The sequence below is a fragment of the Pyrgilauda ruficollis genome, unplaced genomic scaffold (genome assembly GCF_017590135.1).
Source record: "Pyrgilauda ruficollis isolate IOZ18807 unplaced genomic scaffold, ASM1759013v1 scaffold233, whole genome shotgun sequence".
NCBI lineage: Eukaryota > Metazoa > Chordata > Aves > Passeriformes > Passeridae > Pyrgilauda > Pyrgilauda ruficollis.
The window spans coordinates 41,502-67,679 of record NW_024522873.1 but is presented as its reverse complement, the minus strand read 5'-3'; the positions used below and the strand labels follow the sequence as shown (position 1 = coordinate 67,679).

General features: G+C 39.3%; 1 protein-coding gene across 1 annotated transcript in view; it reads right to left on the bottom strand.

The window, feature by feature from the left end:
* SLC44A5 (solute carrier family 44 member 5) overlaps window positions 1-15,911 on the bottom strand; it is a 64,995-nt gene extending 49,084 nt beyond the window's left edge. Inside the window, exon 1 of the mRNA XM_041469438.1 lies at window positions 15,734-15,911. Within this exon, the coding sequence (XP_041325372.1) occupies window positions 15,734-15,770 (37 nt within the window). The 5' untranslated portion in view covers window positions 15,771-15,911. The remainder of the gene's footprint in view (window positions 1-15,733) is intronic.
* Between the last annotated feature and the right edge of the window lie 10,267 nt (window positions 15,912-26,178).

Below are 26,178 nucleotides of genomic sequence, written 5' to 3'. Positions count from 1 at the left end.
TTACAGACTTCACAGCAGCTCCAGAATACGACACACTTGTTATACATAAACAACATGAAAAGTGTATTCCACCTGCTGGAAGGAGAGAGAGGGAGGAAGGAAGGAGAGAATCGCAGCCCACTCTAGATCCAAACATTTAATGTGAATGTTTAATACATGAATATTTAACAGACTGACAAGTAACTTGTGTAGAAGAAACATCTCAGACAAATCAAAACCAGACCAAAATAGGAGGCAAAATTATTAGAGTTGTGAAAAAATATTAGAAGATGGAAGCCGTATGAATAAGATTTTGGTTTACTCTGATGAAAGATCAGAAAATTCCTTCCAAGTCTCAGAAGTAGAACAAGTCTCACCTCCTTACAAAAAGTCACAAAGTCTTACAAAACCCAAGCATTTTACAGTCTAGACTCAGCTTTATGCACTGCAGATGTACCTTAACATCTTGAGAATAACATTAAACAATAAAATCATAATGTACACAAGAACTTGCTGACTGGAAGTTCTGGTACTATTTTCTCAGCTAAAAATGCTTAATATTAGGCCCAGATTCCTAGAAGTTAATCTATGGTTTAATCTCCCACTCATTTCTAGAAATTGATGTCTTATATTTGGTAAATATTAATAATCACATAAATTTTAACTGGAAATTAGTTTCTGCTCTTATATGTAGCAAGATTGTAATATTCTGTGAAAACTGTGAAATCCTAGGAACTGGAAGCGAAGTAAATTTTGAAAATTCAAAATTTTGAAAATTTTGAGCTTTTAGCATTACAGTTTTATTGCTGAATCAACACCAGTGCTTTTTTCTTAGGGCCATCTGGCACTGAAAAGAATAATCAAGAAATAGTATGCTACCAATAAACAACTAATACATTGTTATTATTGCTGTTGTTGTTACACATCCCCATTAAAACTGCAATTTTTGAAGTGGCACACATTAACACCCAAAATTACTTACACTTTTCTCCGCAATGTGTGAAGCCAGTTGCTAGTACACAGATACCAAAGAGGTGGACTGAAAACATGTAAGCTTAACATTCAGCTATGAAGGTGCTGCTAACATGCTTTGCTACATGGAATTTACAGCAGTAAGGTTTCTGTGGCTAGTAATTCTGCTCTTGGTGCCATGAAGAATTCTACTGTCTTTCCCAATGGCATTCTAAGCAAATCCCTCAGGACACATGTACCTGGAGCCAGTGCAGGTCATAGCACTCTTTTTATGGCCTTCAGATACTGTGCTTAAACTATGTAGGTAATGCCTACAGAAGGCATTACCACAGGACACCTCATCTCATCTCTTGAGACCTTGAGAGAATTGCACATTAACAGAAATGTTATGGTCTGCAGTCTGAATTTTCTCCAATGAGACACCACACCATAGTATTCATTCTGATGAACCTCTGGTTGATGCAAACAAAAGGTATTACAAAACCAAAGTGTCAGTGTGTAGAGGGAAGATTTCACAGTGCATGCTTGTACCCTACTTTTTCCTATGTTTCGTTAATCCACCCATCTCTTTAAAGAACGGAAAGTGAGGAGAAAGGCATTATAGCTGTACTATATTACGTATAAATGCGAAATATGTGAATTTATTATCAGCACTCACTAAATATTCCAGATCTCTGGAGATGCTAAAACACCCCCAACTATTAACTAGCAATTTTGCAACAATTTTATTTTACCTACTGTTTGTTTCCATGTGTGGTCTGTGAGCATACACATACATAGATTTTAAATTTTAATTGGAAGGATTTTTTTCTCTGTGACTCTAAAATGCAAGATTTTAACACTCCAAGGTGACATGTGTCCACATGCTATTGCATAATAACACTTTTTGTCACCTATATTTAGCTAGCAGGCTACATAGATCCTTTCCAGTTGAGCAGAAGTGACTGTTCTGCTAAGAGAGCAATCCCTTTGTAGTAGGGACATCTTCATGGAATTCTTCTGGCTAAAAAATAAGTAGAACATGTTCAAGGATTCGTAAGTGCTATTTCCACTATCTGTAACCTCCAATGTTCCAGGTCCTGTAATCTGTTTCCTTCTGTTCTGTCAATGTCCTTCAACTCTCATTTCCTAGTTCACATTCTTAAGTAATTCTCCACCCTGAATCCCAAATTATTCTCCCTTCTCTTCCTAACCACATTTTTATTACCATTCTGCTGCCATATATGAAATGGGACTGCTCCTGAATGACAGGTTTCCATTCTGTTCACCCTTAGAGATAAAAATGTTTTATACATTTTTAATGTGAAGAGCTGGTCCAAAATCAAAAGGCCATGTAAGAAGGTACATAAAGACCAATCAAATAAAGGGACTGCTTTACTTTACAATCAATAAAGGGACTGCATACTAAATCTGCTTTCTATATCTGAATACATAGCACTAACTAAATATATCAGTGAGCAGAAGCATTTGTCTAGCCTCCTCCAAGTGGTGTCATTTACACGACACCATTGCCCATTAAAACAAAATCAGCTCTTTGTGTCCCCTAAAACATTTTGCCAGCCAAGAATCAATCTGTTTTGAAGCCTGTCATAGAAAATAACTACGAAGAGTGACATCAGCATTCCGACAATATTGTAAATTATAAACTAACCAGAAACTAATTTGAAAAAAGAGAGATATTTTATAGAAAGAACCCTGTGTTGACAGAGAGATTAATAAAGGGAAATGCAAAAAAAAAGACTTTATGCTACAAGAAGAAAAATACTCGATATACATTCCTTTCCTGTGTATAATTCAGCATTAAGAATTTGAAAGTTGAGATTCTAAATCTTTTTTAACTTGCACAATTAAAGACAGGTATCTGCATGTGTTCCACAGGAAAGGGCCCAGGTTAAGTCTTTCCTGTAAGTCGAATGAGACTTGAACTAGTCTGAAATAATGGTTCAGAAACTCCATCATTCTCTACTGCTTCTAAATTGTACCTTCTCTTTTTTTTTTTTATAAGACAGATGGGGTCTTAAAGAGCAACCTAAATTTGTGTGGCAATTACTACAGAATTCTAAGAAAAGCAGCAAACATATGCATTAAAAATAGCAAGAAATTTTGAATTTCTCTCATGCTTTAAGCAGTGAAATTCTCTCATACATTTACCTCATGCCAGAGAAACTGATGCCAAAGTACCAGAAGTTTTTTACTGCCCTTTTACTATTTTCTGGAAGGTTTTCTTTACTCTAGTAAACCAGTTTGGGCTTGCCTAAGGTGAAGAGAGTGACCTATAAACTGGACTAGGGGCGTAAATAAAATGAAAAGAAGCAGTTGTATGGGACCCTGTTACAAGCAAACCACATGGACAGTAATTTAAAAGTTGAGATCACTGTCAATAAGCCAAGAGGAAAACAGTACTGGTTGACAGATACACTTGCCTGGTGGGAGAAGCTCGGTTTCCAATCTCAGAGAACTGACTTTATGCTAAAGAGCTCTCAGAAAAAAAACAAAACAAAAGAAACAAACAAAAAACCCCACACAAAAACCCAAACAAACAAACAAAACAAAAAAAAAAAAAAAACCAAAACCAACTTATTCAGGACTTTCCTTGGCCTCTTAGCCAGAGCATCCTCATACAGGAACCACTCTGTTGAAATTTTTACAGCAGTAGAGCAGTAGAGCTGAATGCTTGCCTATTCAGACTCCCCAGTCACCAAACAAGATGTTATTGCTAAGAAAATATGTGGTCTGTGCAATAGCAGTGTTTATTTTTTTTGTGAGTGCTACTTCCAGGATGGCAGGACTGGTTTTTGGTTTTTTTTTTTTTTGTTTGGTGCTGGTCTTTTGGTTGCTTGGGCATTAAAATAGCGCTGATCAAATGTTTTAGAATGCTAATGTTTTTGACTTCCCAGACTTCCTTCCCTGTCAATAGAGCAATAGCAATATTTGTTCTTCAGTTTAAAAGGCACAATACCAGATGTCCATCTAAACTGTGATTCCTGGGGCTCGATTAATGATTAAGTGGAATAAAAAAATCCTCTGGAGGGGAAAAAATGAAGCAATGAAAAAAAAATTGAATAGAAGGCAACTGGAAATGGAAACAATCAGGTAAGCAAGGGAAACAGGAACAAGATGATGCAGAAGGGTAAACTGAAGAACAATATGCAGCATAAGTGCAGGAGAGTTTATAAAACTGATCAGATATCCAGGAACAGGAACAAATTATCCGTATGTCCTTCACTGAAGACAGGTCCACCACAAGTTGTATTTAGTAGGCAATCTAAAAGCATTGAGTTAAAATGGGACTTTGGTTATCCTGACAGCTGCAAAATTGAATAAACTATTCAAAAAATCAATTTCTGAATCAAAATTCTGAATCTAAAGCATAGCAATTTTGTAATTAAGAAGTGTGAACTGAAAGAAGTTCAAATCCTAGCGCGTTTTCAAGATATAATTAATATTATTACTTACAAAGAGCTGTTTCTTGAATCTTAACCATCAGCAATAATTTCTTTTAATGCACCTAAACATTTTCTAGTTAACAGTACACTCCCATCCATTGAATCTATTTAAGTCAAACTATAACTGTAGTAAACTGTACATAAATGAGAATTTGATAGTCACAATAAGTTATTACTTGGTCTTGATTTCTGGATAGTACACTGATGAAATTATTCCTGAGTGCTAACAACAAAGACAAAACCCTAAAGATAATGAGCATGTACTGGTAAAGTGCAGAATGAGATGACAGCACATATATACCCTGAATGCTTTAGGAAATGCAATAAGGAACTTGAACAAAAGAAAATTACCTGAAACACAACCATGTGTTTTCCTATTATTAATAGACAAAATGAAGGTTAACAAATACTTTTCTTCTTGGAGTACCTTTTGTAAGAGATCTCAATCACTAAACCTAATCAAAGCTTCTATAAAAACTGAAAGGATTAATATAGATTAAATGGGACAAGTTGGGAATACTAGGACACAGAAGACTGACTTTCTAGTCTCACATGCCAGAAGGCTGTTCCAAATTGCTGTTCTGTTCTAAGGATGGAAGCCAATGCTTTTCAATCCCAGTTTTTTTTTGACATACCAATAATTATCCTCAGTCTCTCTTCCTGCTTCACTACAGGCTAGGAAAAGAAGTAAAAAAATGCTTGACTTGCGGATTACTGTCCCAAAAATCTGAAAATTATATCAGTTTGCCAGTGACTTTACAGTCTTGCAAAACACTTTAAACCATGTGTTTCCTGATTATTTTATGCCAAGACATAAAATAAGTCCCCATTTCCCTCACTCTGATTTGGATACCTACCCTGCTAAGCCCTACTTTGTTAAGCAACTTGTGCTGGAACACTGAAGCAGCTATGTGTCTTTACAGAACATATAAAAGCCATCATTCAGACTTCAGGAAAAAAAAAAAAGATGGCAGTAGATTGGCCCCCCACTCCTCAAATACTTCCCACCCACTAGAGAATTCAAACAAAAAAACTGTTCCACAGTGCACATTCCATCCTACTGGTATTCCCAGAATAGAAAGTTTTCAATTGTTTGGCACAGTGCATCACCAGTAATAAATACATCAAGCCAACCAGAGCTTGCATTAGGTATTAAGACCTATTATTTCTGGGATACTCTGATGTTTTGTCACAATATCAATACATTTTCAATTGCTTTGAGTGCTACTGGGAAATGGTCCTGAAGCATGAACAACTTCTCACACATTCTGCAAGTCTCCCATCTTGAGCAACACACAAGCATTAAACCCTAAAAAACAAGAGGCTTCCTTTATCAAATAAACATTTCCTCATCTTTTTCTAATGTGATAGTACATGGCAACATTGTTCTTACTCAGTACTTCCCACAGAAGATTTTCTTATGGCCAAAATATTTCTTTTATTACAGATTCAGCACATTAACTCAGCAGAAGATTTGGAAAAGATTTGCAAACAACTTTCAGCTGTACAGAAAATCTGCTGCGAACTACTTTCTACCTAGTTCTATAAAACCTGCAAAACAAATTAACAAAATCACCTCCAACAACTTCTTGATTGATGTTTATCTGAACTGAGGTGTTGTCAAAGAAAATGGCAGGTTTCTTTCAGGGGTCCATCATGCATTACAGAGGATTCACAGCTGCAAGTCAAGTACAAACTCCTCCTGAGAGAAATCTTGTGTTCTAAATAAGATTATATTTTGGCAATCTGCAATTACCTTTTAAAAAAAAACTCCAATGGTGAAATATGCTGCAAATATAACACAGAAAAAAGCTTCAGATTCCTTGCTTTTTGCTCATATTTATTTTGATGTAGAATTGAAACCAACAGAGTGAGAATAGGAAAACCATAAAATTCCTCTAAAACAGAGGACAACAATGAAGAAGCATGTGATAAACTAAAACTGTATTTTTGTAACAAGAAGACAGATTGATAGAACAGAGAGAAAGACAAACAATAATGAAAGACAAAGCAGATACTCCAGATGCCAGATGCATGGATGATGTCAAAATTGATGCGTGTAATGACAACAGCTATAGTACAAGAACTTGACATCTATACTAATAATGTGCATAAACTTTCTTTACCCTTGGAGGGATGGAGCCTCACAATTATTCAGAAACATCTACATTAGTAACATTAGCAGCATTTGGTTTAGGGATTGTGTCAAATGGTCAGGAGGAAGCTGTGAGTAACCACAACATAACAACTTACCACAGCTTTTATAGTGCAGCCAAAGCAGCAGAGAAAGACAATATAATATGTAGCTGTCATTAAATATAAACATAGCCCACAAAAATATAAGCAAATAATTTGATCTTCTGATCAAATATTTAGCTTTCATCTATCTTTGAAAAAGAAAAGGTAAGGACAGAGTGAAAAGTAAACCCATCCCAGTTTACTCCACTTACTTCCCTGTAAGTGGAAATCATGTACAAGACCATAGCAAGGGAAAGCAAACACATATGGCTTTGCCCTTTATTACACTAATCATGACTGACATCAAAGTTAAAATGCCCTAACATCAGGAAAACATCTTTTAAGATAGTGCCCAGCTATCCCAAGGGTTTGCAAGTGCTCATCAGGTCTCGGTGAGAGGATGAGCAGACAGGCCAAGACAGTGCAAGCTTTTTTGAAAGGTCAAAAAAAGCACAGCTATACAGACTAGAGTCCTACCCTTCCACAAGTGCTCCAGAAAGGCTCTTGGGGTCACACAGTGAGAACAGAAGAACAGAAGAACTTCCTCTTTCATTGATTATGCAGGCTACAAGCAGAATGTTACCCATAAACAAGAGAATCTTTCCAAATGCAGAGCAGTCTGTATTAAGGACCACTGTCATTCAGTTGCCCTTGTTTGATTGAGCAGCTACAACTTATTATTTTAAAGGCAAAATCAATACAGGCCAATTCAATACTTTAAAGCAAATTCACTGCAGGATCCCTTTTGGAGATAATCCTTGGTACAGACATAAAAGTATGATACTTTGTCTTAAAGTATGACAGAAAATGGTTTTAGTGCAAGCCCATTAGGACTAGTCAAATGTAACAAACTTTAATTCCCACATTAAGTGTAATACTGTCATTAACTGATCCCACTAACTGAACTGACCCAACAGCTTAAAACAAGTCAAAAAACAGGTGACCAAAAATACATTAATTGACCATCCACATCCCCCAAGAGTCACTCTGTGGGGATAAAAAAGAAACACTTCCCCACACAGTTGCTTTATCATGCCATCCTTTCTTACAATATTTTTCTTATACTTTTGAGGGAGACAGAACATAAATAAACAAGATTTGTAAGATTTCTCATATATCTTATTCTGCCAGTGGTTACAGTGTACATAACAGGGAGGAGTCTTGGAAAAAATCTCTTGGCAGTTGGGGGGGGGTTTATTGTTTTCTGCTTGCAGAGCCAACTTTCCAGATGTACTATACAACTTCATTGATGGTCATTGGCTCAGAATTCTAGTGCACTTGTTTATTTGTTCTCCATCTCCACTTACAGATTCACTTGATTTGGGGTTACTTTCACTTTGTTAAGAAACTTTCACTGATTTCTCTTCCTATTCTGCTTGTCAGTATCCCAAACCACTCATTCACTACCTACAGATTTTTGATTCCCTCAGTTGAAAGGAAAACCTTTCATTATAAAAGGATTGGAAGAAAAAGCCAAGTTTCCAGTAGCTGAGCTCTCTTTATTATCCTCTCTACATTTCCAAAATAAGCTTCCAGACAGCTGCCAAGATGGTTGTTTTCCCTCAGACTGGAGACCAAAATGGTGGCTAACCTCAAGCTTGTGGACTGGTGTTACATGGCTCTTGCCACAACACTTAGTCATTTGGGAAAAACCTATCAGCATAAATTAGAAAGGATCTGCTCTGCATGAACTGCGTAACTACAAATAGAATATAATGTAACATTATGTTACTTGCTTTCCAAATGAAATTATGTATTCCTAGTTATAATAATTCTGTTAGCAATATATATGTACATATTATATACATATTTACTTAAATACACACACACACATATATATGTGAAAGAACTGTATTATCTCACAAATCCTACACAAACCTTTAAATTATTTATGGGGATAAATATTATAAGAGTTCAAGAGTATTGGTCACAGGGCACATCACTTCCCTGTTTATAGCAGTTGCTTAGATGGTAGCACAGATATTGCATTGTACTGAAACCAACAAAAAGGCACATTCATAGATACAGCTTATTGCCTTTTGTCTGATAGAATAAAGCAACACAGCATAGGAATTATTTCTCATTCTGCCAGGGGGGCGGGGGGAATCTAAAAATAAATACTGTATTTTGCTACACTTAGCTAGTTTTTAGCAACCTGATCATATCCAAAAAATCATGACTCTTATAGAAAAATATCAATTATTTTAAAAAGTTAATTTTAATGTAATATCCCCTAAAATAATCTTATATAATAAATACCAGAGTTATTATTCCACATATTCATTTATTTTAAAGTACACTGACTATAAAGGACACTTATTCAGCTACCAAATTTCACAGCACATCAGCTTGTACAAGTCCAGATGATCTGCATGCAATAGATACTCACTTTCTTCTATATACAATCAACTGTGCAGAAGAGATAATTATGTGGTATCCCAGCCCACTCATGTTAGAGCTCCTCTTTCTGGTGAAACATACTCCTAAAGTACAAATGGGTTCCCACTCTTACCACATCAGAAGTACACACTAAATAATCTATTTTAACAGATTATCTATGATTTAAAGGAGGTACAAGCATGGGACTTCCTGCTGAAGAAGTAACCCACCAAACATCTTTTGGGAACCTTAATAAGTGGTCCTCCTTATGGAGAGGATCATTTTAAGCAAAACTTCTTTTTCTTGGCAGATGTCAGAGGTCAATCAAAGGCATTATTCCAGGTTTTAGTAAAACAGAAGACCTTTGACTTCAAAGTGACTGCTCAAAAGAGTACCTTCAAAGAGTACAGTCACTTGTGCAGCTCTATTCAGCACAATCTGGGAGGGAAAGGCTGATTTCATTTAGGTGGAATTAGGCTGGAAAAATGCAAATATCCCTTAGTTAGAAGGAACAGTCAGATGTATCCCATCTCTCCCCATGAAAAGTTGCCCATAATTTGTATGGGCATGCGGACAGCACTGAATTTCTACATCAGCAGTAGACTCTGTGGGATTATCCCACAAGAGAGAGATTCCCTCCTGGCTACTTTTATTTCTGGGTGCTTATAGCATCCCAGTTGCTGCAAAGTGCCACAGCAGATTAATGTGATAAAAACTCTTGATGCTTCATATGGATTGCAGCTCTATTATTTGGAATAGCAGGTATGAAGCTATTTATATCTATACCTGGAGAGAACTGAATTCCAGAGACTGGAATTCCAGTACCATAAAAGCTTGGTACCAACAAATTTAGACTGACAATATGAAAAGGGAAAAAAAAAAAAAAAAAGCAGAAGCATTCACATAAAGTTTAAGTTACACAGGTCTTTTGTCCAAAATTATACTCAGTCACTGCTGGGATCTGTTGCCTAAGAATACTTAGATATCAAAGACATCCACTTAACTCTAGCAGTCGCCAGGCATTTATTTCTTGTCATCCTAGCAAAAATAAAACACAGGTTTATTATAAACTTTTTTTCCCCCGCAGTTACTTATTAGACTTGTCACCACTTTCCCACACCATCTTCATGGACTTTGAGTCCTGTGTATCACACCACCTCCCAGGTAAGGGCTCACAGAAAATAAAGTTGAAAAGAACTTTGAAAGGTTCTTCTGTTAGTCTTCTTCCAGGATTTCTTGAGTACTTCTTCACTGTTTCTTCAACCTCTGACTGAAACACTTTCTTCAAAGTCCCAAATGATTCAGTACAAGTTCCACATATGGAAATCTAAACATCCAGGTTCACTTATATGTTGTACAGTGCACAGCCATCATATTTTCCTTACCTTCACTGTAACAAAGTAAGGTTGTTAACAAATTTGGTATTTATCTTCCCTGTATTAAACAAATGAGAGTATTATTCCACAAAACACACCTTTTCCTAACCTCACAGGAAAGCTCTTACATTTATATGCTTTAATAGTCCTAAGTTAATGCAATTTACACTATCCCTAGATGCTTCTGTATTATTTTATTAGACAATAATATTATGTCAGACTCCCTGACATAATATCCAGATGCTAAGGAATCACATTAGCAGATTTTGTAAATCTGACTGCCTCTGAGCCAGATACTAGTAACAGGAAACTCAAATAAACACAGTTAAGCAACTGTGAATGCGACGTGCCTTTATCTTTCAGGAGTGAATGCAGAGCAAACAGATTTTCTCATATCCAAGTGAAGATCAGTTACTGAATTTACTAAATCATCTCCACATTTCTGTGTGTTTAACAATATTTTTTCTTCTGACCAGATGATTATGGCCAGTTTATTTCATTTTTGCTTATTATATAACAGTAACAACTAATTAACCTGTGCAGAATGAGATGTTTATGACTCTAATATAAGGATACAGTACAGAGAAATACAGGCCTAGTAGAACAGGAGAGACTGAGAAGCAGAGATGCAAGATTGGATGATAATACACTCTACAGGCTTGGCATGGTAGTAGAGAGAATTTCCCCCCAACTATGTATTAGTATCCTGTTTGTTAAAATATATAACCAAGTTTAATTAGTCAACAAGAAGTCTAGCTTATTAAACCCTTTCTAGATAATGTCCAGTGACAGTTATATATAACCCACTCAATAGAGCATAACTATGCATAACAGTTCCATTAATCTCCTTAATTATAGGTGTTCTGATTGTATCATCCTTCTTCACGGCTGCACCAACACCTTCCTACCAAGAATGGCTCAGCTTAAGTCAATAAGCTAAAAGATGTACAAAGCTCAAGTGCTCAGTTCTACTCAGTGTAGAACCTGGATACTTTCAGATACTCTAGAATCTTAATTGGACTTGAAAATGCAGTAATTAATTTGGCTCAAGAAATACAAAAAAGTGCTAGACCACTAGGTGAGGAAAAATTGTATTACCTAAATCCTACCAGTTTTATTGCTTATTCACTTACTGAACAAACCATCTCTGGTATGGAGTACTTTTCATATTTTCACAGAACCACAAAATAGTTTGAGTTGGAAGTGACCTTAAAGCTCATCTCATTTCAACCTTATGTCATGGGAATGGACACCTTCCACTTGACCAGGTTACTCAGAGTCCCTTTCAACCTGGCCTTAGACACCTCCAGTGATGGCGCAGCCACAGCTTTTCTGGGCAACCTGTTTCAGCACCTAATCGCCCTTGAAATAAAAAATTTCTTCCTTACATCCAACCAAAACCCTCTTTCAGTTAAAAACCATTGCCCCTTGTCCTGTCAATAGAAATCCTGGGGGAAACAAAAAGGAAAAAAAAAAAAAAACCAAGAAAAAGAAGGGTTAAAAAATATAAAATAAAATCTTTCTCCATCTTTCTCACAAACTCCCTTTATACATATCAAAAACCTGAACAATCTCAATCTTTTGGCCTTTCCTCATAGGAGAGGTACTCCAGCCTGTTAACCATCTTTGTGGCCCACCCACGGACCTGCTCCAAGATCCCTGCCTTGCTTGCATTGGGAATGCTGGAGACAGATGCAGTACCTTCAGGTGGGGTCTCACCAGAGTGGAGTAGAGGGGCAGAATTACCTCCCTCAACCTGGTGTACCACTTCTTTTCATGCAGCCCAGGACACAACTGACTTTCTGGGTTGCAGGTGCACATTGCCAGTCCACAGCCAATTTTTCATCCACTAGTATCCCAAGTCCTTCTTTTGCAGCACTGCTCTCAAACCATTCATCCCCCAGCTTGTGCTGATAATGGGGATCACCTGACCCAGGTGTAGGACCTTGCACTTGGCCTTGCTTGACTTCAAGCAGCTTGCAGATCCTCAAGCTTGTCATGCTCCCCCCCACAAATGGCATCCCTTCCTTTTAGTGTGTCAACTGAACCACTCACCTTGGTGTCATCTGCAGCTGTGCTGAGGGTGCACTTGATCTCATTTATTTTGTTGATGTACATACTGAATAGCTCTGGTTTCAATATGAGCACCACTCATTACTGATTCTCACATGGATACTGAACTAGTGACTGTAACTCCTGGGACAAGGATGCTGTGGAGGACATTACCACAGAACCAGACAAAAAATGAAGCAGTATGCTAAGAGAGAAAGTTCACTCAAAATGACCTGTCTGCAGTAAAAAACAACAGAGAATATATTACGAAGTGTTTAAAATTCTTAAAATTCTGCCAGCCTCCTAAGTTTATTCCACAGTGAATAATTTTATGTAAAACTAGGATGCTGGCAAAATCAGGTATGTCTGAAGCTCTGTAACTAGGTTCAGTAGATCTACTCAAAGAGTAAATGATTTATCCCACCTAAAACATGCACGACAAAGCCTAGATGAAGTCAACCAAACTTATGTCAGAGAAGAAAGATGTAAGTCATCTGAATCTGCATTTCACTATTTGCAACACTTCTGAGTATATGAAAATATTAATAAAGTATTAAACTGAGTTTCATTTTTGATATGAACCTACCCTACTGGTAGGAAATTTGAACCTCAGAAGGCAAAATGAATTACATACCACATGCACAAGGATTTACCACCAGTATCTAGGGAAGCTTTATCTGCAGTAGTGTCACAGCCAATAGCTTCCACATAGTACCACACTGCTGTGGCTAAATAGCATTTTCCTCGGTTTGAGGATGCCCTTCCTGTATGGTACACATACATAACTGGAGGAAATTAAGAATGGTAAATGCAGGCCAAGTGACAAGAATGGCATCTTGATAGTGCCACAGTTCCTCAAAACCTGCCCCAAGTGAAACAGAACTTCCTCAGCTTGGAAGCATAAAAAATAGAATTCTTCTCAGGAGAAACCTAACATGAGCACTTCACAGCAGTAACTAGGAAATCACAATTAAAAACTCAAGTTTTGGTTGCATCCATTACTGGCAAAAAAAAATCAGGAGTAAGTAGTTCTTCCTAGGGAAGCTCTAAAAACACATATATAAAAAAGCTAGATGAATTCGAGTTGGAAATAATAAATTGGGCCGCCTCAATGTTTCTTAAAATAGTGACAAAAGTTTTTGTTAAAGATGTCATCACCCCTTTGGCCTTCAGTGTCCATTTGTAAGGTAAAACTGAACTGCAGTTCACTGCTACAGGAAATTGTTTAAGGGACAATCACTGATTCTACAATGAAGTAAAAAATAATTTCAACACTCATTTCAACAGTCACATGACAGCATTTAATACTGCAGTCACATGAAAGAAAAGTACTGCTTCCCTTAGAAAATAAAACCCCACTCCTAAACCATGCACTTGACTAATCTCTTCTAAAGAATCAGATGACACGAGTTAAAAAACTTTGAGAAGTATTTGCCTTTGTCATTTATAAATGCTGTGAGGAATCCTTGACATTCCAAGGAAAGAAGTTTAGGACATCTATTCCTCTGAAAAATATACTTGCAGGCTAATAAATAACTAGCTGCAGACAAAGACAACAATGTCAAGAGAATAACTATTACAGCAATCTAATTTCAAAGGAAAACTATATTACATATCCTCTATTTGAAAATGCTGCAGTTTCCGTTTTGTAAGTCCTGAACATTATGGGATCTAATAAGGGAAAGAACCTTGCTTCCCAACACAAGAATATAGTAATTGCTCAGAATTTCTGCAAACGTAGTAACACAATAAGCATTACCACTATTAATATCCATACATGTAAATGAACTAAAATGAAGTAAACCCACTGATGAAACAGCTCAAATAGCAAAAATTCTACAATTCTTCAGAATGCTGCCTTCCTCCCTAAAGGTGAATGAAAAGATTCAACCTTTCTCACCCATGTAACGATTTCAAAATGAAGTTTAAAAGATTACTGTATTATGACAGTAAAACACTTGGTATCACCCATCATGACTTTACTAGAGGGTTCTTGCTTACAAACAGCAAATGAGGAAGCATACACAGCAGTTATTGAACTCTATTCGAAAACTATTTTTCCCTTCCTGAATACTGTGCTCCCACTCTTCTTCCAGAATAATACTTCCACTCTTTCTGCCATCATTGCTGAGTATCTATGATCCAAGGCCTACACTCTCTCTGCAGTAATCTGCAAAACCATTTGAATTCCATAGAAGTAGAAAAAGGTTCTCCCAGAAGTTAAATTATTTCAGACTCACCAATTTTTATTTCACCTTAGCTCTGTGGTTTGTCTTCCCTCCCTAAAGGCTTTTCTTTTTTCCATTTCCCTTTTCGAAGGAAGCCAAGCCATGGATTTTCGTTTAGTCAGATCAAGGTTCAGACCATGGCAGTGAATTAAAAAAAAGATTTTTCCAAGGTGTAAACATGTCACACAGCATGCCTGTGGTACCGAGGCAAAGGCTGCTTTACCAAGCCACGTTTACGCTTTTGCGTAACTCAGCTCATTGCTGGAGGCCTTCGGGGCTCATGGAGCAGCAGACTAGTCCTAAAGGGGTTTGCTCATTCTGCACGTTTGTTTTGCCACAGAAATACCGCGCACACTGGAAGAGGAAATCAGCTTTGTAGCAACACCTCCAAAGAAGCTAAACAGCTTTGCAAACCCCGTGTCCCCCATCGCAAATACATCACCTTCCAAGGAGCAATTAAAGCAGAGCCCAAATACCCAGATGAAGTTCTGCCCCCGGTGACCTTCCCGCGGCGCCGGTTAGCCGGGAAGCTCCCGCTGCACGCACCGCCAACACCGGCAGCCCATAGGTACCACCGCTCAACGGGCTCCGCCCCCGCACACCGCTCCGGGCACCCCCCGGCCCCGCACAGCGCTTCAGGCATCCCACAGTCGAGTCGGCTCAGCTCGGCCCGGCCCGGCGTGTGCACCTGCCGCCCGGCCCCTCTCTGCCCCAGAACGCGGACAAAGCGGCCCCAAGGCACCTGCTCCCGCGGCGAGGGCGGCGGCGGAAGCTCCAGGTCTGCCCGCCCCCATCTCTGCGCCCACCAGCTCTTTCCCTGAACCGATCGTCCTACTCTGCTCCAGGCCGAGCCAGGCGCTCCGGCGTCCCGAGGTCTACCTCCGACACGGGGGACCCTGCGGCCACCGCACCCCCACATTCGCCAAGGGACACAAACTCCGTCTGCCTCTGGCAGCCGCCGTCCGGCCGGGCGGATCCGTGCTGTAAACAGGCCGGAGGCAGTACAGGCGCCGACCGCCCCCGCCCCAGCACCGGCGCTCGCCCCGCCGTGCCCCGCGCTCACCGTAGAGATGTGCGGAGGCTTCGCCCTTCCTCGCCATCGTCTCTCGGTGCCCTCCGCGCCGGCACTGCCGGGGTACAGCCAGGGGCCCGGCGCCTTCCCCCGCCGCTCAGAGCGTTCTTTGTTGCCGTGAAGGCATGAGAGGCGGCGGCGGCCGGGCAGCCTCCCGCTCAGCCGCGGCCGCCCGCAGCACCGCCCGCACCCCACGCCCACCCTCCCGTCCCGCCGGCTCCGCGGCGACGCCTGCGCCGACCCGAGGGGGCGGTGCCGGTGCCCGGGTCGCGAGGAGGGGGGGTGCGGGCGGAGCGGCCGCGCCGAGGGCCGGCGAGGGGTGCCGGGACGGGTCGCGCGTCGCCAACTTCGCGTGGGCCCGGCGGCAACTTCGGCGTCGGGGAGAGCGGGGCCGGACCCGGCGGGCCGTACCTGGCAGGGCGGTTTCCATCCTCCCGAACCAACCGCCGCTGACCGCAGCCGGGTGCGCTGCCCGTTTGTGCCCGTGCCCCGCGCAGAGGCCGGAGGTGGTGCCGCTGGTGGGGAGCGGCCGGCCGCCCGGGCCCGCCGGGAAGCACCTCCCTTGGCGGAGCTGTCCGTGCCGCCCGTGCTGAGCGCCGGGCCGGCCGGGCCGCCCTCGGGCAGCAGTCTCGTGCCCAGCAGCCGGCACGGGCTCCCGGCGCTGGAGGAGGGCGAAGCGTTCTTACGAGCTCACCGACAGCCGTCCGTCTGTCCCCGACGGGGGAAGTGTGTTGGTCCTGGGTTGGGGCATTTTCATGATTCAGTCAAAAAACACCCTCAATGCTGAGAAATACGCATTTCTGGTCATAAGCTTTACTTCGGTTGACATCCTCCTCCATGCGTTTATCTGAATGGGACAAAGGCCACTTACGAGCAATTAGTCTGATTGCTGAAAGTCTTTTACAGTCATGACAGTACAAATCACTACAGCAAAAGGCCACTATACACAGATGTCATGATGTCATTAGTCTGTTGTCACTATGTCCAAGACACAGAATATTTTATAAGAGAAAACATTTTGAAATGACAGAAGTGCACCAATCAGCCATTACTTATATTTTCATACATGAGCTTTGGAGGAAAAGTTATTTTTCCAAGGCTTGCAAATAAAAGTACCCTTTCAAAAAATGGCTTAAGACCTCAAAAGCATATGGCTCATTTATTTATGAGTGAATTAATGTCCACAGATCATGGAAGTTGTTGCTCTGCTTGTATGGAAATGTAAACCAATAATCTGTGCATTAGTGAAGGTACATGCCTCTTACATACATGGTCTGTGCATCATCCAGTCTTGTAGAGGTGGCTGCCTTGGCTAGTTTCAAGAAAACTAAATCAGGCATATTTACAACCTCATCCACCCTCCTAGTGGTCTCAGTTCAGGCCAATCACTCCAATAATTACTGAATTTCACATATGTAGTTTTGTCTGCTAGTAGTGGAAATACTGGGGGGAGTCACTCCTCCTCCCCCCCCTCCCCCCATATATTGAATTGCTAGAATTTATACTTTTAAATATTATATTTTAAAATGAGTACTTGCTTCCTTCAGTCATCCCATTTTATCAGAGTTGGCAGAGGTTTATGATTCTGATTTATGATCATAAACCTGGGCAAAGGTTTATGATTCTGCGCACTGCTCATGGACTACAAATTTAATGACAGTTCCTTCTTAACCTTGTCTTCCTATCCTCTAGGCCATTTACCTAGCCTAGCTACCCAAGATGCCTGTCTGTGTTCCAGGAAATGGACCTCAAGTAAATACCTGATATGGAAAAGGGTTGACATACTTTGCTATCTAAGAAGAAATTATTTCATCTCTGATGTTGACTAGGAAAACAATTCAGACAATCTCACCTGCAGAAGAAAGATCTCCTTGTGTCAAAGACTGAGTCAAACATGAGAAAAGCGGCGTAGGACAGCTTTGTAAGAAGGAAGGAGGTGTACTAATGTCTTCTGGCTCATTCTGATAAGGTATGGCAACCTAAAGGTAGCAGGGCATGACCAGATTTGATAGTCAGAGCTTAAGTAGCATGCTTGAGGAAGTTTCAGTTATTATTCTTCAGTGTTCTTCTGTTGCCCTTGTGCAGGGGAATGTATCTATATATAGCTGTATTGGTTTGGCATAGCCTCATGGGTGCCTGGCATTGGGCCAGTGTCAAACCACAACAACAGCCTACCTTCAAGAATGAATACTGGAATCTCAACAATAAAAATCTCAACAATAAACAGGTAGTATAGCCTCTTCTACAAATAAATATCTAAGATACATAAGTATCACATATTATATATTGCATATATATATATGTTAAATATATATAATACAGAGCTTACACAATGTCTATATTGTGTCTATACTATACAGTTTATATAATGTAGTATTTATATCCTTGAGGAGAAGTAACTTTTTACTTCTACTACTTCTACTACAGAGCTTCTACTGCTACTGACTACCAGAACCAAGGAACAACTTTAAAATACACTAAAATGAAAGACAAAACTTGCTAAAAAGCATTCAAAAGGTTAGAATAGTGCTAAAAACAAGATAGCTATTCAGATAGATAGAAGGCTATGTAAGGAGGCCACTTTGAGACAGAGCAGATAATTTTTGCATATTCATGTTTCTCTGAAGGGCCTGAGATATACCAGAAGGAAGTCACCAGGACTAGATAGAATGAAAAGGTCAGTAACTACAAACAAGGAGTAATATTCCTATATTCCTATAACCTATCAAAGTAGGGAACAATTGTGTTCAAGTGAGTAAATCATAAAGGATCACAAAATTTGGCATGTTAAGTGTGAAAGAACAGTAAGGCAGGCCAAAAAAAAGAGTTTGACCATTAATTTGCAAAAAAGTATGGATGCCAAAAAGAATATTTTGTCTAAAGGCCAAGAGGAGGAACAGAATATGTAGAGTTAATAGGATATTTTCCTTAAGTCTTCTATGCACATATAGACTTGAAGGTGATAAGCATTTTCACAATTTTTTGAAAATACTTCCGATGAAAATCCATAAAACTGCTGACCTTGCCTCTGAATGTTGCAAATACTGAAAACTACAATAATGCAGACAGATTTGGAATATGTGGTATATTGGAAAGTATAATTTTTGTAAAGAGAAGTCAAGGCTCAGAGAACTACTGAAGACTTCCCAAGGAGCCAGAAGATGTGAAAAGGAGGGCATAAAGCTGATTTTCAAGTTATTTGGTTTTCTGAAAACATTCCACATGGCTCCTCATGAAAAAAGTTTTAAACAAAATAAGCCACCATAGAGGGAAAAGTTCTTTTATGGCTGAAAATTGTTAAAGGGTGTTAGAATGGTCTACCATTTCTTGCAGCTCCAGGACCCTTCCCGTCCTGCCCTGCCACTGGAGCCCATGCTGGTGCCTGGGAATGGAGGGTCCCTGCCAGGCAGAGTGACATGGCTGCTGCTGCCTTCCTGTTTGTGGTGCACAGTCTACAACAGCACCTACATGCAGGACTCACCCTCAGCTCCAGCACAGAGCACAGGCAGCCATGTCCTCTCCTCTTCCTGGGCTGGCAGAGACAAAAGGTCACTAGTGCAGGCACACACTCCCTGGATGCCCAAGCACATGCCCAAGCACATGCCCAAGCACATTCACCCGGTACCCCTGGCCAGATCCCAGCCTCCTTACCTGCCTCAGGAGTGCCTATTTCCAGGCTAATTCAGCTTGATGCTTGCTGCAAACATATTGCATTCACATATCCCATAGGCACTCCACAGGTTGCCATGGATGAAACGATGGATCCCTGCCTGCCTGATGACCTAATGTCTCCTACCCATTGGCAAGTCCAGCTTGAAGTTTGCCAGGACATGAGAAATGCACACCCACCGTGGCACCCTCAGCATCCAGCACCAGGCACGCAAGCTGTGACGTGGTCATGCTCCAGCTACTGGTGCTGAACCCCTCTCTCACCTCACCCACAGCAGTCCCTCCCAGTAGAAGACTTTCAGGACACACACTCACTGTACCCACCTCAGCAGCTGGCAGCTAAGACCTCCAATCGCTCCAGTAGCAGATAATGAGACCTCCCCAACACCAGCAGCACCAGTGGGCACCTTAGATTCCCAAATGTAACCTTGGTACTAAATCCACTCATGGAGGACCCTCAGTAGTTACCACTTTATCCTTACAACACACATACACATGGGAGAGTGAGATTGGGCTCAGTCAGACAAGTGTACCTACTGCCCTTTTTAATATTGACTGGTCCATTTAATGGTCCATTCTTTATTTTCTCCTCTGTTCTTCCAGATGCACTTCCTCTGCACATTCCTTCATTAGTTTGAATAGCTCCACACGTTCATTTCCAACATTATGGACCCTCACATTTGCATCTTATCAGGTGCAAAGTCCCAGTTTGCCTGCAGTTTATTGAGAGGCAGTTTGTTTCTTGTCTTTGTCACTGTTATCTTTGACTGTCAAGTGTGTGTCTCCATATTTTGTTTATTGCTTTCCACCTTTTCTTGTTATCTCACTTGTCAAGACTTTTGATCAGATAGTCTTACTGAAATAAACATTCCTCATCAGTTAGTATGACTGATTCGTGTGTCATCCCTGACTCCCTTACCATTTGTCAGTCAGGTCTTTCATGTTCTTGTTTATGGCTTCCTCCATTTCTGCACTGAAAAGGTTCACGACCAGATATCCTTAAAGAAGCACATATTTTCCTTCCACATAACCTTATGAAAAATATTTTTTTTTTAAATCTGAAGACTAATCAAAACATTTTTAATTGGTGAGGTCACCCATAGACTCTTGAAGGCTTGTATGTTGAGTCTCTTGTTCCAGATACCCACCAAAGATTTAAAAAAGGAGAGGAATACTGAAGTGAGAAAATCTGATGCCAATGGTTATGGGGCTGAAAGAATTTCAGATAAGCTCAGGACAAATAAAATGTAAAATGGCATGGACAAGGGGTGCAGAGAAATAAGTACATACAAAGATGAGCTTTGAGTTGACCATTACATCCCACATCCTGTTATCACAGATAATACATGAACATTTTCACTTTGATGTTCAGAGGAATTAAAAAAAAGGGTAACAGAAAATCACACAAAAAGACCACAGAAGTTATACTCTTATTTTTTTGCAAGAACATGAGTGACTTTATGATTCTGATTCTTTGACACAAAGCTAAGACATTGCAGAAAGTACTCAAAGATGATTATTCACCTTGGAAAAGAAATTGCTCTTTGGATATCAATACATTTTTTTATCAAATCTGAGACCCAAAGAGGATGACTGCCTCAAAGACGTTATGTTTGAATGTGCCTGTTTGAATTCAAGTAGTAGGGACCACAAATGAATTTATCAGATGTCTGATTAAAAAGAAGCAACCTGAAGTAGTTCTTCATACTGTAGAAACTAAGCTGTGGTTCCCAACACATTCAAAAAGCAACCAGTCAAGTTAATGGAGGAGACATTTATGAAGGATTATTAAACACAAAGGCATCACGTCCAGCTCAGGAAACTTATAAATTGAAAAATTTTTGGAGGGTAGAAAAAATTTAGAAAAAGAAAAATTGTAAGATCACTACATTATTGGTAAATGACCTGAAACCATTTCCTGACCGTTCTACATTGCACTACCACAAACTGGATACTATGCCAAATGGATCTTTGGTCTGACCTAGTACAAGTCTTGTTAATTCCACGGCAAAATGAGCTTCAGCTATTCATGTTGTAAACGGCCTCGCTGTCACATGAATGTTAGATGAAAATCTCAATCGCCACCTTCTAGTGCTCGTATTCTCAATCCCAGTATTCTTCTTCCAGAATCTCCAACCCAAGATGTCTCCCCCTCTTCACTTTTGCACTGCATGTGCCTCAATAGGGCTATTATCTCAGCTAGTGTTTCTAAAGTCTACATACAATTCAACAAGCAACAGCTACAATCATTTTTGAATTCTGTCTTTAGTACGCAGGCATAAGTTCTGTCAGCTGTTATGAAAACTGAACTCTTGGGATTTAAGACATGTTTTGCTTCATGTTTTGTCATTTGCAGCACTTACTAAAGTCTTACTATAAAATTAGCGTCTACATTGTATCAATACACATTCACATGGTTAGGTTCTTGTATACTATTAAATGTTAGCATTGCTATGGTTTTACAGAGCCACAAACGGAGTTTTACAATATAAATGTTTATTAAAATCCCACCCACCATAGTATCTCGGTGGTGCTTATGTGGTACCTCACCTTTAGTCAGCTTGGGCTGGCAGAGTTCTAACTTCACTGTTCTGGGCTCTAACCTACAAGAGTTAAATTCATTTCCGAGAGGTATGTTCACTACAACTGGACTTTTATTAACATCTGATTCTACAAGAAGAAATGTACCAAACAATATATCTTGAAGATTTTTAGGCTAAAGTGCCAGCTGCAGCATGTTTAGTGCAAAAATGTCCTAGTTACTTCCTTTACACATGATTAGGCCTACCTCTCTTTCTTAATGATCAACTTGTTTTCATATTTCATGCAAGCAAATTCATGCTTGTCTAACTAAGCACTGGTTTCGTAAAACAGTCCCGAAAAAGTCTCACCATACTTTAAAAAAAAATCAGGACAGGTGATTTTTATATTAAGGCAAGGTTCAAAACTGATCTTCTCTGGTTTCTACTGACTTTCTGTTTCTTCAGAAAGTCAATAGAGAGCAAAATTATCACAGGATGCCACTGATGTTTTTTATTTTTTCTCAAGCTCTGTACATCTGTCCCTTCTCCTTCCTTACAGTTCATGTTCGATAGTCGCATAAATGTAATCCAGTGTGGTTTGATGACATTAAGGAAAAATATTTGGTTTGTATACATATAGTAGTTAAATAAAAAATTTTCAAGACTTAGAGCAGCTATGACTTTGTGATTAAATAAGACTGAAAATTTGACATTAAGTACTGTTTGTGATACCCAGGAATTAAACAATCTAAAATATAATTGAAAATATTTTATTTCAAGTATCATATTATCTTGATTTTAGGTCACTCAGAGTTTTCCATAGAGATGCTTTCCTTCTTTCCTTTTTTTTTTTTTCTTTTCTTTTCTTTCAATAAATGTATTGTTTTAAAAAACATGAAAAATCTGGGAAAAAAACCCTAACCACCCACCCTGAGCCCCCCAACTAAATCCCAAGACAACCCAAGACAAACTAAAAAAATCACAAGAGCTTGCAACAGAAATTTAGAAAAAAAATGTTGGGTTTAAGATGTTTTAAGTTACTGTTGTATCAGGGATCAAAGAAAAGCAAAACAGGTCATAATTCTACTAAGAAGTTGCCATGCTTGTTATATTACACTACATCAAAAATTATTCTGCTTTAGAGATTGTGAATTCAGGACCTACATGCTAAATTTTACTGTTTGTTTTGTGCAGTAACTTCAGTAACTCCTAATACATAAATCACTGCAGAAAATTTCCTTTGCTTTCCATTTCTAAAGCAAAAGTTCATTAACAAATGGTAAAATCCTGTTTGTTGTTAACAATTTAAGAAACTCCAAACCTGTAAAACACTTTAAATTACTAATAAAAAATAACACTTCAGCCTAGAATACAGTTGCTAACTTTAAGGGATAAGCATACTGGCTCTGGCCAGGACCAGGTTAATTTTTGCAGTTGCCAGAAGGCACATGACCATGACCCAGAGGTAATTCTTTATCACCTCACCATTGTTAGGGTCGGAGGAAGGGGCTGCTTCTGGTTGGAGTAGTCAGGATTAATGAGCATTTTGCCTATGAATCACTCTCTCCCTTTTGCATACTTTTATTATTTTTGTTACAGTTATTGGTATTTTTTCTTATCTCATTGCTGATTCCAGTAAATTGTTCTTACCTCAACTCATGACCTTTTGCGTCTCCAGTTCTCCTCTCCAGCCTACCATAGGGGGAGTGAGAGTGATTTGAAGAGTCACAGTGGGAACTCTAAATCAGGGAGTACCATTTCTAAACTACAACATTACAAAACAACCCTATATCTAACATTACACAATGTTTATTTATACTTTTATATGTTTAGTGGAGGAGCATGGAAAAATATTAATTTGCAGAAATGAAATTCAGAGATACGTTATTAACTGACTGTGCAAACTCAGATTATGACTAAGCAGGGTCAAATCTTGTGCACATAATCCATTTAGCTTGCTCCTGTAAGAATGTGTCTCCCTCCATGTTTTATCATTGGATTTATTGCCCTGAATACCCTTCCATGAAGCAGACGCTGAATTCTTCTCTTCAGCCTGCCACAGGAGGAGGGGAAGAAGGAACTAGTCAGTGGCAGCATAGTTTGGAGAGTCTCAGCATCAGCAATATATTGGGGAATACCATTCCCATACCATGATCATGAGCAGTAGTTTGTAATATAATAATCTTACTGTGTTTACTGTAAACACTTACTGTGTTTACATTTACTTACTGAAATGCTAAGTTATGCATTTCAGCAATAAGCATCATGCATTCTGCTGGTTAATACATGAGAGAGTATTCTAGGTTAATAAAGCAACATACTGTGCAGTATATAATTCTTACTGTAGTAAAAGTTATCAGAGGAATATTAATTAAGAAATATGACACAGTATTAAGCATTTGAAAAATGAAAGGCAGATGCTGTATTTCCTGCTTCAGAGAGACATGCAAAAAACTCTAAGTACACCTTGTGGAGATTTCTATCTATTCTCACTCCTTATGTAAATAAGTTTGAACCTCAACGTTCTACTATTTCAGGCTTTGACAATAACTTTGCCATCCTTCATACCCCTCTAATCCCAAGCATTTAGTAGACATGGACCATCTGGGCTTTAAGTTTTCTCCTCCAGATTGGCTTTGGGAAAACTATGTTGACAACATATTGCCAAAAGAATTCTCATTTGTTTACCCAAGGAGATGTGAAGAAAGGTAGCAAGAAAACAATCTGAAGGAGAGAAGGAAGGTAAGTGAAAGCTGCATAGTGAGCAGCTGATTTTAAAACCTTAATCTACTTGTTCCTTCATTTAGTGGAAATCTCCTGGAATACCTTTGTCTTGGCTCTATGCACTCTTTCCTTTCTTTTTCTGCAACAATTTCCATTTTTTAACGTCTACAACCCTGCAGGAGATCACAGATGGTTAGCAGCTTTTTACTACAGAAGCTTACTTCCAGGAAGTACTGACATCTGTCTTCAGAAGCAAGTAGCAAATTTCACTTGCAAAGATGTTTCTAGTGTAAGGCAAACCAGGATGACATCAAATGTTATGGTGAATTGCTGACTCAATTTCTTCAATTTGATAGTTTCAGACAACAACTTTCTCAGTCTTTGTCTACATGAACTGTTCAGTTCAGGTGAGGAGTGTAGTTTTGAGGGGAGTTTCCAAATTGTCCCTACTTACAGTGTCTTACTTGATTCACAGAGAGATCTCAAAGCACATGAACTGATTTTTGGATGAAATTTACTTGAAGACATGGTCTCAGTGCACCTAAAGTATTCCAACCCCTTACTAGGGAACACTCAGTCAAGCCAGAAGTAAAAAAACTCCAAAATGTTCTTGAGGTCTTGAATACAACATGTCACTGTATAAATCAAACAGCATTGTTCTGCATTACTTCCTGATGTCAACATTCTCTCAGGGTACTGATGTATTCAATCTCCCTGCCTTAGGGATGTCCTCAACCCCATTCAAAACTATCTCTTCACCTCAAAAAAGACCTTATCTACTACTGAAGGGCTATGGATCCTAACGCATCTCAAAAGCATCTAGAAATAATATTTCATTTCTGATCACTGTAAGATTTGAACCACTTCCTGCAGCTAGCAATTATGTTTAGTATATAGCATTCTTACAGGTGTTTAATCATGATCAGTCAGCTGAAGTTGCTTGTTACATGACAGGATGTATTACATACAACATCAGTTTTTTATACATACTCTGAACCCATCTATGCATCTTAAGAATTTTGATGTGTGCCATTTTAGAATATGCACAGTATAATCCATGCCACAAATCAAAAATTAAAACTTTAAAGCTTTCAAATGAGATTAGTGTATTTCCTTATATATCATCACAACACAGTGTTGCGATGATAAATAAACTGAGGAATACAAAGATATTGCATACAAATAAACCACACAAATAGTTAAATAATATATAGGCAGAAAATGTACTGCTCAGTAATGAAATTCCCTCACTATATGCAGAACCATGATCTATGGAAGAGAATCCTATATAAAATGGAACACAAAATACAGACTTTGAGTACTGGTATTTTACAGACCCACTGCAGCTTTACATTCAAAAGATATGGTGTACTTGAAACAGGAACATACAGAATCTTCAAAAATACTTAAGCAACACAGAGTTTTAAATTATGCTCATGTCTTTTACTCCATTGCCCTTAAGGTACAGGGAAAAAAAATCTCCTGATATTAGAGTGAAAAAGCAGCAGCCTACGCACTGAA